The following is a 14,225-nucleotide window of genomic DNA, read 5'->3' as shown; positions in this document are numbered from 1 at the left end:
AAGCGAAATGGACAAATTTGTAGAAACACATAGTATTCCAAAACTGAACCGGGAAGAGATAGAAAACATGAACAGATCAATAACAATAAAAGAAATTGAAGATGTAATCAAGACTCTCCCAGCAAACAAAACCCCAGGCCCGGATGGCTTCATGGGGGAATTTTACCAAACATTCAAAGGAGAACTAACACCCATTCTCCTCAAACTATTTCAAAAAATTCAAGAAGAAGGAGGACTTCCAAACTCGTTTTATGAGGCCAGCATAATTCTAATTCCAAAACCAGTAAAAGACACTACAAAGAAAGAAAAGTACAGGCCAATATCCCTGATGAACATAGATGCCAAAATCCTGAACAAAATACTAGCAAATCGAATCCAGTAATACATCAAAAAATTATTCACCATGACCAAGTGGGATTCATCCCAGGATGCAAGACTGGTACAATATTCACAAATCAATAAATGTGATACACCACATAAACAAAATGAAAGATAAAAATCATATGATCATATCAGTAGATGCATTCGACAAAATCCAGTATCTATTTCTGTTAAAAACATTCAGCAATCTGGAAATAGAGGGATCCTATCTCGACATAATAAAGGCCACATATGAAAGACCTACAGCCAACATCATACTCAGTGGGCAGAAACTAAAAGTATTTTCCTTAAGAACGGGAACAAGACAGGGATGCCCACTTTCACCACTCTTATTTAACATAGTACTGGAAGTCTTAGCCACAGCAACCAGACAGGAAGATAAAATAAAAAGGATCCAAATTGGAAAGGAGGAAGTGAAACCGTCATTATTCACAGATGACATATTAGGCATAGAAAACCCCAAAAACACCATCAAAAATTTACTAGACTTAATAAATGAATTTGGCAAAGTAGCAGGATAATACATTAACGTGAAGAAACTGACCTCATTCTTATACACCAATGATGAACTCACAGAAAGAGAAACTAAGAAAACAATCTCATTTACCATCATAGCAAAATAATCAAGATACCTAGGAATAAACTTAACCAAAGAAATAAAGGACCTATTTGCAGAAAACTACAGGTCATTGAAAAAAGAAATAGAGGAAGATATAAAAAAGTGGAAGCATATACCTTGTTCATGGATTGGAAGAATAAACATCATTAAAATGTCCATACTACCCAAAGCAATCTATAGATTCAATGCAATCCCCATCAAAATACCAACGGCATACTTCACAGAACTAGAACAAATACTTCAAAAGTTCATATGGAACCAAAAAAGACCTCGAATACCCACAGCAATCTTGAAAAAGAAGAACAAAGTTGGAGGGATCACATGACCAGATTTCAGGTTATACTACAAAACCACTGTAATCAAAACAGCCCGGTACTGGCACAAGAACAGGCATATAGACCAGTGGAACAGAACCCAGAACCCAGAAATGGACCCAAGGCAGTATGCTCAGTTAATATTTGACAAAGGTGGCAAGAGCATACAGTGGAGTCAAGACAGCCTCTTTAATAAATGGTGTTGGGAAAATTGGACAGCTACATGCCAAAAAATGAAACTAGACCATCAACTTACACCATACACAAGAATAAACTCAAAATGGATAAAAGACTTAAATGTGACTCATGAATCCATAAAAATCCTAGAAGAAAATGTAGGCAACAAAATTTCAGACATCATATGCAGCACAATTTTCACTGATAAATCACCTAAGGCAACAGAAACAAAGAAAAAAAATGAACACATGGGACTACATCAAACTCAAAAGCTTCTGCACAGCAAAAGATACAATCATGAAAATGGAAAGGCAACCCACTGTATGGGAGAGCATAACTGCCAATGATACATCAGATAAGGGGTTAATTTCCAATATATATAGAGTGCTCATACAACTTAACAAATGGAAGACAAAGAACCCAATTACAAAATGGGCAGAGGAACTAAATAGACACCTCTCCAAACAGGACATACAAATGGCCAAGAGACATATGTAGAAATGCTCAACATCACTAATCATCAGAGAGATGCAAATTAAAACAACCATGAGGTATCACCTCACACCTGTCAAAACGGATGCCATCAACAAATCATCAAACAACAAGTGTTGGCGGGGGTGTGGAGAAAAGGGGATTCTAGTACACTGCTGGTGGGAATGCAGACTGATACAGCCACTATGGAAAACACTATGGTGTTACCTCAAAAAATTAAAAATTGAACTGCCATTTGACCCAGTGATCCCACTTCTAGGAATATACCGTAAGAAGCCTGAAACACGAATCAGAAAGAATATATGTACCCCCATGTTCCAGCATCACTATTTACAATAGCTAAGATCTGGAAACAGCCCAAATGTCCATCAGTAGACGAATGAATAAAGAGCAGTGGTACATATACACAATGGAGTACTATGCAGCTGTAAGAAAGATCTCTTATCCTTTGACACAACATGGAGGGACCTGTAAGGTATTATTTTAAGTGCAACAAGCCAAACAGAGAAAGACAAGTATCATATGATCTCACTTATTTGTGGAATATAATGAACATAATAGTCTGAGGAATGGGGTAGTCCCAGAGACGTGGAAGTGGGGTACAGACTGACTATCCCCAGAAGGGGGGGGGGGAGAGATAAACCACAGAACTTATATGCATGTATGCATGAACAGTAGACATGGACAACAAAGCTGGGGACAGGGAGGGGAGGGAGCTGGAGGAGGGAGTCAGTTGGGAGAAAAAGGAGAAACATCTGTAACAACAACAACAACAAAAATTGGCAGCCCGCCACAGTGGCTTGGTGGTTGAACGTCGTTGACCCATGCACCAAGAGATTACTGGTTTGATTCCCAGTCAGGGCACATGCCCAGGTTGTGGGCCAAATCCCCAGTTGAGGGCATGCAGGAGGTAGCCAATCAATGTTCTCCCTCATCGATGTTTCTCTCTCTCCCTTCTTCTCTCTAAAAATAAAAAAAATAAAAAAATTATTAACAATGGCCAGAGGACTTGAGCAGACACTTCTGCAAACAGGACATACAAATGGCCAGGGGGCATATGAAAAAATGCTCAACATCTTTAATCATCAGAGAGATGCAAATTAAAACAACTATGAGATACCACCTTACATCTGCCAGAATGGTGGCCATCAACAAATCTTCAAACAACAAATACTGGAGAATATGTGAAGTAAAGGGTACTCTAGCACACTGTTGGTGTGAATGCAGACTGGTGCAGCCACTACTATGGAAAAGAATTTGGTGATTTCTCAAAAAATTAAAAATTAAACTGCCATTCGACGCAGTGATCCCACTTCTTGGAATATATCTTAAGAAGCCTGAAACACTAATAAGGAAGAATTTATGCACCCCAATGTTCATAGCAGCGCTATTTACAATAACTAAGATCTGGAAACAGTCCAAGTGCCCATCAGTAGATGAGTAGATAAAAAAGATGTGGTACATTTATACAATAGAATACTATGCAGCTGTAAGAGAGATCTCTTACCCTTTGAGACGACATGGAGGGACCTGGAGAGTATTATGCTAAGCAAAATAAGCCAGTCAGAGAAAGACAAGTACCACATGATCTCACTTAATTTGTGGAACATAATGAACAAAATAAGCTGTCAACCAAAAGAGATCCAGAATCATGGAAGTAGGGAAAAGACTGACAAATCTCAAAGCAGTGGTTCTCAACCTTCCTAATGCCATGACCCTTTGATACAGTTCCTCATGTTGTGGTTACCCACAATCATAAAATTATTTTCGTTGCTACTTCATAACTGTAATTTTGCTACTGCTATGTCTTAGACGAACCCTGTGAAAGGGTTGTTCGATCCCCCAAAGGGGTCACAACCCACAGGTTGAGAACCGCTGCCTCAAAGGGGGGTGGGTGGGAGGGTAGGAAGAGATAAACCAAAGAACTTACATGCATATATGCACAACCAATTGACATAGACATCAGATTGGGGAAGGTAGGAGAGGGATGGGAGCAAGAAGGAAGTCATCAATGGGGAAAAAAGGGGGATATCTGTAATACTTTCAACAATAAAATAAATAAATAAATACATTTTTGTAATGCTAATGCTGCCATAGGTAGTAATTCCTCTGATGGATCTTGGCAAAATATATTTAAAACCCTCTGGAGAAAATTCACCATTCTAGATGCCTTTAAGACTATTTATGATTCATGGCACGCACAACCAAATCACTGCATAAAGTCACAGAGGCCAGAGATACAGTGAGGCCACCACGAGTGTGCCTCCAGAATGCCTGTTTCATCATGTTAAACTTTTATGTTCTTCAGGCAGGAAGTGAATTCATTAATTTTCCCTAGGAACAGGGAAAACAAAATAATAGTGAGAGCAAAGAACAAAGCCCTCAGTCCAAATAAATGTAACAACAGCCACAGTAGTTTTGGCAAAGGTTCATATGTCGACATTAACAGAAGTTTCAAAGAAGTTAACTCCAACCTCATGGATGAGTTTGAGGGGTTCAAGATTTCAGTGGAAAAAGTAACTACAGATGTGGTAGAAATAGCAAGAAAACTAGAATTAGAAGTGAAGCCTGAGATGTAACTGAATTGTTACTATCTCATGATAAAATTTCAACGAATGAGGAGTTGCTTCTTAAGGATGAACAAAGAAAGTAGTTTCTTGAGATGGAATCTCCTCGTGAAGATGCTGTGAAGACTGTTCAAATGACAACAAAGGATTTAGAATATGACATAAACTTAGTTGATAAAGAAGCAGCAAGGTTTGAGGGGACTGACTAATTATGAAAGAAGCCCCACTGTGAATAAAAAAAAAATGCTACTGAACAGCACCACATGGTACAGAAAAATCGTTCATGAAAGGGAGATTCCACTGATGCAGCAAACTTCATTGTCTTATTTTACGAAACTGTCAAAGGTATTCCAACTTTCAGGAACTAGCACCATGGTCAGCAGCCATCAATATCAAGGCCATTGTGGAGGATGTATCAATAACGGGTGATACTAAACTGTAGGAGAGAACTGCAGGCCTAAATTAACAGAAGGGAAGAAGAAATGAAGGCCAGACCCTCGAAGGAGTTTGAATTTTGGGCATGTTAAATTTGAGGTGCCAGCTGGAGATCTAAATGAATATGACAAACAGGCAATCAGATATACAGAAATCCAGAAAGAGAGTTAAGTTGTGGGTATACATTAGAGAGTTATTAATATATAAAATGGATTTGAGCCATTGGAGTTTACTCAGAGAGAGAATACATGGAGTGATTAAAGGATACAAATGGTACTCTGGAGCACAACACTTAAGAGTCATTAAAATAACATATAAATAAGGCTTTAAAATTTTTTGTACTTTGGCTTCATACATACATATATTTAGATATGTTATAGATCTAAGGAAAGAACAAATGAGCAAGAAAGAAAACAAGACTAAAATATAACAGAATTAGCCCTAGCACATTGCTCAGTGGTTAGAGTGTCGGCCTGAGCACTGAAAAATGGCAGGTTTGATTCCCAGTCAAGGGCATGTACCTGGGTTGCAGGTTTGATCCCTGGCCCTGCTTGGGGTGCATGCAGAAGGCAAACCAATCAATGCCTCTCTTTCACATCAATGTTTCTCTCTCTCCCTCCTTCCCTCCCCTCCTTCCACTCTCTCAAAAACATCAATGGAAAAAATATCCTTCGGTGAGTATTAACAACAAAATAGAGAATCAAAGGAGATGAAATAGTGGGGAAAGCAGGGAAAGGCCAAAGTCTTTGGCATCATGGTTCAGGAGAAATGTTTTCTTGGATCTGTAAATTATTACCAGAGTTTACAGATTTAGTTGTATGTTACTGAGGTTATAGATGTAGTAGTCACAGTCCTGCTGACAGGTTCTCTCCAGCTCTTCTAGGCTGTTGCTCTGGTGGAAGATTATATGCTTAATAAATGAATACACAGCAGAAGCCTGAGATCCATGATAACTATAAATGTACCACCCAGTAGTCTGACCTTCTCACTTAAACCACTGATCCATGCCTGCTAGGTGTCAAATTCAATGAACCATGGCTCTCCGAGGTCCTTTTGATATTCAGAAATTGATAACACATTATAAAGTACTAATAAAAATCAATGATTCATTTAATCTGTCAGCATGGCATGAGGTTAATGGCAGATTTCTAACAGAAATGTTTTATAGAAAGTAATGTTTTATAGAAGTGTTTTATAGAAAATTGTAGAATAAAAACTAATATTTATATCATGTGTTAAAGATTATGAAGCATTTTCAAGTATATTATCTCAAAAATATGACCCAAGTTATCATCATATTAAATGAGTACAATTAGAACAGATGAAAAAACAAAGGCATAGAGAAGTTAAATAACATCTTAATTAAGTGGGAAAGCCAGAATTAGTCTTCTAACTTCAAATATTTTACCCATTCTTGGTTTTTCCACAATTTTTAAATTAGTGGTATAAAATTTAATAAATCCATAATGACCAATTCTTATATTTTCTTCACTTCAGTAATTAAATGGCATAGGCTAAGCATTGTAATTAGAAAACTAATAAAAAAAATTTTAAATACCAATGATGTGCCTTTAAATTTAGGTTTCTTACTATACTCTTTTATATCTGTTGCCAAGAACTTTTCCTCAAGGTAATTACCAGTCATTATTCTCTGTGATTGCTATGAGCATGTCACAAACATTATCATTACTCTAATTACAATATAGTTAGCCAAAGCTAAATTGTTACATTTCAGTTCAATTCACTGTTTGTTTTGCAGACTATTTATAGATATGACAGATGGAATTTGATATACTTTTCAGAAGCTGATATAAAAATTAAAAGGAACAAAATGGACAAATCAGTAAGGGCTGCAGCTGCTAAAGGGCAACTCCCCTAGAATTTTAAAGACACTTGCTTTCAAAATAACCACTGAATAAATTTCTATAACATTCTCAAAATTAATACTGCTGAGAGTGAATGTACTTTGAAGAAGCAATTGCAATTTTTTTGGGGGGGATGAAAGGATTATTTTTATTGCAATTCTTTATTGTGGTGAAATACATATATCGTAACATGAAAGTTGCCATTTTAATCATTTTTTAAGTGTACCATTTAGTGATGCTGATTACTTGACAACCATCACCACTATTTCCAAACTTTTAATCACCTCAAATGGAAACTGTACTCTTAGGCAGTAACTTCATTCCCCTCACCCAAGCCCCTGGAAACCCCTAATCCACTTTGTTTCTATGAATTTAACTACTCTAAATATTTGGTATAAGTAGAATCATACAATATTTGTCCTTTAGGTCACTGGCTTTTTTCACTTAGCATAATGTTTTCAAGGTTCATCTATGCTGTAGCATGTATTAGAACGCCATTCCTTTTCATGGCTAAATAATATTCCATTGTATACCAGTTTTGTTTATCTGTTGAACCATTTGATTCTTTCTACCCTTTGGCTATTTGTAAATAATGCTGCTGTAACTATTAGCATACAAGAACCTGTTTTGAATCCGTTTTCAAATCTTTGGGGTACATACCTAAGAGATGAATTACTAAATTATATAGAAGTCTGTTTAACTTTTTGAGAAAGCATCAAACTGTTTTTCACTGGGGCCACACCGTTTTCCATTCCCACCGGCAATGTAGAGGGTTCCAAATTCCCACATCCTTGCCAAGACGTACTTCCTTTTTTTTAAATACAGCCATCCTAGTAGGTGTGAATTTTTAAATTGGGTGTTTGTCTTTCTGTTGCTGAGTTGTAGAAGTTCTGTATATATTCTGATTCTAAACCCTTATCAAGATGTGTGATTTGCAAATATTTTTCTCTCTTTTTGTGGGTTGGGTTTCACTCTCCTGAGTCCTTTGATTAATATTTAACTATAGTAAAATCTGACAACTTTCTTCTTTATGGTCTCTGCTTTAAGTGATATGTTTAGAAAAGGCTTTCCTGATTATTACCAAACATTTTTTAAAGTAATTTTATAATTTCATTTTTAACAGTTAAATAATTATATCATATAGAACATATACTGCTATATGATATAAGGAAGGAAATGGACATAAGTGCCCCTCTCAATGTTAGAATATTTCCAAATCTTAATATAACTCTAAGGGGAATAGATTTACCTTAATTACTAAGTAGACATCCAAACCAATCATCCTTATCTAAAATAGGAAAAGTACATTTTTATATTTTAGAAATGCTGCTCTCAGAAAGTATCATTTCCACTCAGTTTAGGAATTAGATATAGAAGATGAGTTACACGTAAAGCATTTCAGGAAAGGAAAAGAAAAGTACATATGAAGATCCAAAAGACAGAGATTCATTCCCAGATCCATGAAAGATATACCTGTATTGACCAATCTGCTTTCCTCTCACAAAACAGAGAATGATTTCCTTGAGGGGAGCCCAAAAGACAATTCTAATTCCGTGGCAAATATTTTCCTACTCCTGGCAGCATGTGCCTGCATAATTTCTCACTGACAGATTCAACAGTGATCCCCATACATAAAATTGAGACATAGTTATTTCTACCTCTTTTTTATTACTTCATTATGAAGTTATTAGTCTCACAAATAGTCCAAACATATTACACTAGAGACAAAGTCACAACTTCTACTATTTGTTTTCGTTTCCAGCTCTTTTAAGAGAGAACACTACTGAGTACCCCGGGGAAGGTTTTCCTGTCCATTTGGAGGATTAAGTTGGCTTGGCCGCAGTTTCCTGGAGTGTGTGAATGAGCCCGTTTACCAGTGAACTAGATCCCTGCTACCTGCTTCAGCTTCCCAGATAGATGAGAACAAGTATATACAAATTCTGATTTACAAAATGGAGATAAGCAATTCATCAGATGCAGAGTTCAGAAAACGGGTCATAAAGTTGCTCAAGGAACTTGGTGAGATATTCAGGGGACTTAGTGAGACCTTCAAGGAACTTAAGGTGACCTCCAAGGAACTTAATGAGAACGTCAACAACATAAAAAAGGACCAGTCAGAAACGAAGGATGCAATAACTGAAATAAAGAATAATTCACAGGGATTCAATAGTAGAGTAGGTAAAGCCAAGAAGCAAACCATCAATTGGGAATATAAGGAAGCAAAAAACACCCAATCAGAACAGCAAAATGAAAAAAGAATCCAAAAAAATGAGGATAGTGTAGGAGCCTCTGGGACCAATGTTCACATCATAGGGGTACCAGAAGGAGAAGAGAGAGGCCCAGAAATTGAAAACCTATTTGAAACAATAATGACAGAAAATTTCCCTAACTTGAAGGAAACAGACATATAAGTCCAAGAAACATAGAGAGTCCCAAAGAAGATGAACCCAAAGAGGTCCATACCAAGACACATCATCATCAAAATACCAAAGGTTAAAGACAAAGAGAGAATCTTAAAAGCAGCAAGAGAAAAGCAGTTTGTTTCCTACAAAGGAGCTCTTATAAGACTGTCAGCCAATTTCTCAAAAGAAACTTTGCAGGGCAGAAAGGACTAGCAAGAGATATTTAAGGTGATGAAAAGCAATGACCTACAACCAAGATTACTCTATCCTGCAAACTTATCATTTAGAATCGATGGACATATCAAGAGTTTCCCTAACAAGAAAAAGCTAAAGGAGTTCATCACCACCAAATCAGTATTATATAAAATGTTGAAAGGTCTTCTTGAAGGAGAAGAACAATAAAAATATGAACAATAAAATGGCAATATCTGTCAACAATTGAATCTACAAATAAAATGAGCAAGCAGAACAGAAACATACTCATAGATACAGAGAATTTTTTGTTGCTTGCCAGATGGGCGGGGGTTGGGGCGATGGGTGAAAAAGATGAAGGAATTAAGAAGTACAAATTGGTTGTTATACTAATGAACCTCAAAAGGAAGGGAGGAGGGGGGGAAGGATGAGAGAAACCAAAGAACTTCTATGCATATATGCATAACCAGTGAACACCGACAACAGTGTGGAGAAGGCAGAAGTGGGGCAGGATTGCGGAGGAGGGTGGTCAATGGGGAAAAAAAGAGGGGCCATCTGTAATACATTCAAGTAAAAAGATAAGTGAAAAAAAAAAAAGAGAGAGAGAGAGAACTACTGATAAACCCGTAATTTATTTAAATTCTGTAAGTTACACATTTCTACATAACTATTTATTATTCTTAAAATGTCAGTTCCTTCAAAGAACAATTCTAAAGATCTAAAAAGAAAATCACCCCCTCTCCAGACAAAATACTTTCTCCTCAAACAAAGGGACTCACTTCTACCAGTCTCACATAACAGTTGGTATAGTCCTCACATTATATTCCAAGTACATCTAAGTATGCCAGCCTGCTAGCCTAGGAGCTCCCTGGATTCAGACTAAGTCCTACACATTCTTTCCCCATCTCCAAGTTCTTTCATCCAAGAACTTCGCACAGAGCCTAGTAAATAACAGACACTGATACTTTCTTCTATAAAAAAAAAAAAAATTTTTTTTTCTTTATTCATTTTAGAGAGAGGAAGGGAGAGGGAGAGAGAGAGATGAAAACATCAATGAGAGAGAACATCGATTAGCTGCCTTCTGCATGCCTCCCACTGGAGATTTGACCAGTAACCTGGGCATATGCCCTGACCAGGCATCAAACCAGCAACCTCTTGGTGCTCAACCACTGAGCCACACCGGCCAGGCTGATACCTTTTTTTAAAATTAATGACTAGACATAGCTTGTCCAAGAGGAATAGCCCCTGTTTCTGATCATTTAAAATACTCATTTGTTCTTCACATTCCTTTAGTAAATACCTACCCCTTATTTACATGAAGATATGCTTTATAAACAGGGGCTTAAAGTACAACCCTTGGAAAACGCCCTACCATATTTAACAAAGTACTTACACATGCATGAAATAAAATACTCTTGTGAGACAGGTTGTTAATGTTTCCATTTTACAAGTAGAAAAACTGAAGCTACAAGAGATTAGAAAAACTTGCCAAAGGTAACAGCACTAGTAAATCACAGGGTTAGACACTGGGAGCTTCTCACTCTACATGTAGTGTATTTTCACGACATCAAGCCAAAGTTTTTACACAAATAATCTGTTAACAAAGCAACAGTTGTACTAGAAATACTTACACTGACCCCAGCGACCTGTTCTTGGGTTTAAATAATTTGGATAAAGACCATTTGGACGATCCATTTTCTGAAGTAGTTTCCGAATGTGCATGACCTAAACAAAATAAAGAATGCAATTAACAAAAATAAATGTTATCATGCCTTTATACTAAACCAAGCTTTGTGGTTTTTCCTTACTCAGAACCTTCATACCTCCCCTGCCTTTTTTTGTAAGTGTGGTGGTCAAGAAAAGCTACTATTTGCAAGTGCCTCGTTTTCATGATGACATATAATCATTATTTAAAAATCACACAACAATAAAAATACAAAGCAAAATTCCACTCGAGTTTTGATAGGCATTGAACTGACGCTACAGATCAAATTTGTAGATGACTGACATTCTTATGATATTGTTTAACTATACATGAGCGTGATATATCTCTCCATTAAGGTCTTCTTCACTAGTATTCAGCAGTTTTAAACTTTATCATTTGGTAGATTTATGTGTAGAAAAATTACATTTTTGATTCTACCACATAATATGTTTTTGTAAAATGATCCTTTCTTGCCTGTGGCTGGTGCTGAGAAATGCTACTGATTTTTAATATCTATATTTAAAAAAACATATTAAGCTCTTATTTCTAATAATTTAAATGTAGATTATCTTAATATTTTAGGTAGATAATCATGTAATTTATGATTAATTACTATTTTCTCCCTTTTCAAGTCAACTTAATTTCTGAACTTTTTAATTTTGTTTTTCTTGCCTTACCATGCTGGCTAGGAATTTCAGCACAATGCTGAATAGAGATGGCAATGAAATTTTTAAAAAGCCTACTAGTGGTTAAAACTTCTCAAATAACAGTAAATATTTTAAATATGTTCTAAATAGAAAAGACATTTCTTTAGGTAATTTAAGAAGAAAAAGAAGGTCACAGTCCTAATGCCCTAATAAACATATTTCTAGAAAGGCAATCATTTTCTAAGCATTAATCAAGTCTTTTGGTAAATCTCAAAGGACTCTTTTTTTTTTAATATGGAACGCTTCAAAATATGAGTGTCATCCTTGTGCAGGGGCCATGCTAATCTTCTCTGTATCACTCTTATTTTAGTATATGTGTAGCCTAAGCGACTCTTTTATAACAAACAAAGAAAAGAAAACTAACCTTTTTGTAGTAAACCGGGTTCCCTGTCAAGTAGCTTAAGTGGACAAACTCCATATGCAGTGTCCCAAATTCAGCAAGAATGCTGCTACCTGCAGATGCCCAGCCCCAGTTCCTCCCGACTCCGCTGAGTAAAAGCAAAGGGAAAAGGAGATAGAATTGGAAAAAGACAACATTTTAAAAATGAATACATAAACTTTAAATAAATCTCTTAGGAATTATTATATCTAACACAATAGTTTATTTACATCTAAAATTTTATTTTATTATTTTTAAAAATTTTGAATAGACACTATATCCACGTTTTAAAAATTAAAACTACATAGAAAAGTATATAGTAAATATATTTCATCCCAGAAATCTCATCTCTCTTCACACCACCAAGCCTCATAGATAATCACTTTCATTAACTTATGTGCTGGCACAGAATTTTTATGCGTATATAAGCAATCCAAATATATATTCTTATTTTCCTCCTTTCTTAAAAAAAACACATCAAAGTATACTTACTGCTCTGTACCTTGCATTTTACTATTAAGATGTACCTCAGTGGTCTTTCCACATTAGTTCATAAACAACTTTCTTTTTTGTTTTTTTACGGCTATACAAAATTACATGATAGTAAAGATTTTCAATTGGAATGTCCCACACCAGAGGCCTATGAAAATGTGTGAGAGCATTCTGAGTTGTCTCAAACCTTGAAGGTGCAACTTGCATTTATTGTGCTGGGGCCAAAGATGTAACATTTCCTGTAATGGTTAGGACAGTATCATAAAATAAAGAACCGTCCAGCCCCAAATGCTAACAGTGCCAGTGTGAACACGATTACATTATATGAGTAGATATAATTTAATCAATCCCCTATGGGATTGCTAGCATATTTCTAATATTTTGCTATTATAAAAATTTACAGTGAATAATCTTATGTACATTTCTTTTGTGCAGATGCATTGCTAGAATACCTTCTCATCCTTTTTTTTAAAGCTTGCCTTACAATTTTTATTGGAAGCCAGATAATGTAAATGAAAAAATGTTGAGGCTTTGGGCATTATCTTCTTTCTAGGAAGGTTAAGTTTCTTTTGAAGCACAGGTTGAATACCTTGGTTTTAGGCTTTGTTAAGGATAGTCTATTTTAGTTTTATCTCTACTTCTAAGGAGTGACCCTTTGAGACTCAGTTGAAAGCCTGGAGTGTTTACTAAGGGACCTCCTCCTTGGCGTCCTTAAACTCTAATTTCTGTCTCCCTAGTAGCATGTGACTGTTAAATTTTCTTCTTTGCCCCTTAGCCTCCAAATGCTGTTTACTGTTGGGTTTCATGAGTCTTGCCCTATGCATGTACATTTACAGAATCAGCCAACAACTTGAGGAAATTTTGTACATAAAATTTTGGGCTTTTCCTCTGCAATTCTTCCCTGTCATGAGATTTTGTGCCTCAGGCCTCAGTCATTTTGGCAGCTCCAAGACCTGACCACTGTCTGCCTCCTCTGCCCCACAAATGACCACCACGTTAGGCTTGGTCTCTCTTGTCCTGTACTATGACTTGGAAAATGCCCTCGGAAAAAAAAAAAAGCCAATGTTTATACAGAAATGACCTAGTCCTAGGAAGTCCTATCTGGATTAGTTGCTCCCCAATACCCCCAAACCATTTTGTTAATCTTTCATGATTGTTTTTGGTGGTAGGGTTAGTCTGATACAAGCTATTCCAAGGTTGGAACTAGAACTCTAGATTAAATTATTCAAGTAGCAAAGTTATCCTGCTAGAACTATAAACCATTCTCCAGGGTCTTTTCTACTTTGAGGACAAACAGAAATGTAAGTCTTTCATTTTATACCCACTTGTATACTGCCAATGCAATATACCATACCTTATTCATCTGTGTTGAGAAAACATTAAAATAAACATAAAGATATATCGCTACCTCACTAAAAGTTCTTTAATTATTTGGGGCAGTTTTTACACTGTCTTCGAAAATATGGTACCACTAACAGATTTTTGTGTGTACTAGAAG

General features: G+C 36.2%; 1 protein-coding gene and 1 non-coding gene across 6 annotated transcripts in view; both read right to left on the bottom strand.

The window, feature by feature from the left end:
- Positions 1 to 14,225, bottom strand: part of MAN1A2 (mannosidase alpha class 1A member 2) — a 167,487-nt gene that overhangs the window by 61,697 nt on the left and 91,565 nt on the right. For all 5 annotated transcript variants that reach the window (XM_036272835.1, XM_036272836.1, XM_036272837.1 and 2 more), the window contains exons 7-8: positions 12,221 to 12,344; positions 11,076 to 11,169 (exon numbers count right to left, since the gene is read on the bottom strand). In XM_036272835.1, coding sequence (XP_036128728.1) covers positions 11,076 to 11,169; positions 12,221 to 12,344 — 218 coding nt within the window. The remainder of the gene's footprint in view (positions 1 to 11,075; positions 11,170 to 12,220; positions 12,345 to 14,225) is intronic.
- On the bottom strand, positions 12,085 to 12,187 carry LOC118638110. The gene has a single exon (XR_004961066.1). It is a non-coding gene; the product is annotated as a U6 spliceosomal RNA (small nuclear RNA).

This window comes from Molossus molossus, unplaced genomic scaffold, assembly GCF_014108415.1.
Source record: "Molossus molossus isolate mMolMol1 unplaced genomic scaffold, mMolMol1.p scaffold_m16_p_20, whole genome shotgun sequence".
In the NCBI taxonomy this organism is placed as follows: domain Eukaryota; kingdom Metazoa; phylum Chordata; class Mammalia; order Chiroptera; family Molossidae; genus Molossus; species Molossus molossus.
Note: the sequence above shows the minus strand (reverse complement) of the source record. Positions and strands in the feature narration are given on the sequence as shown.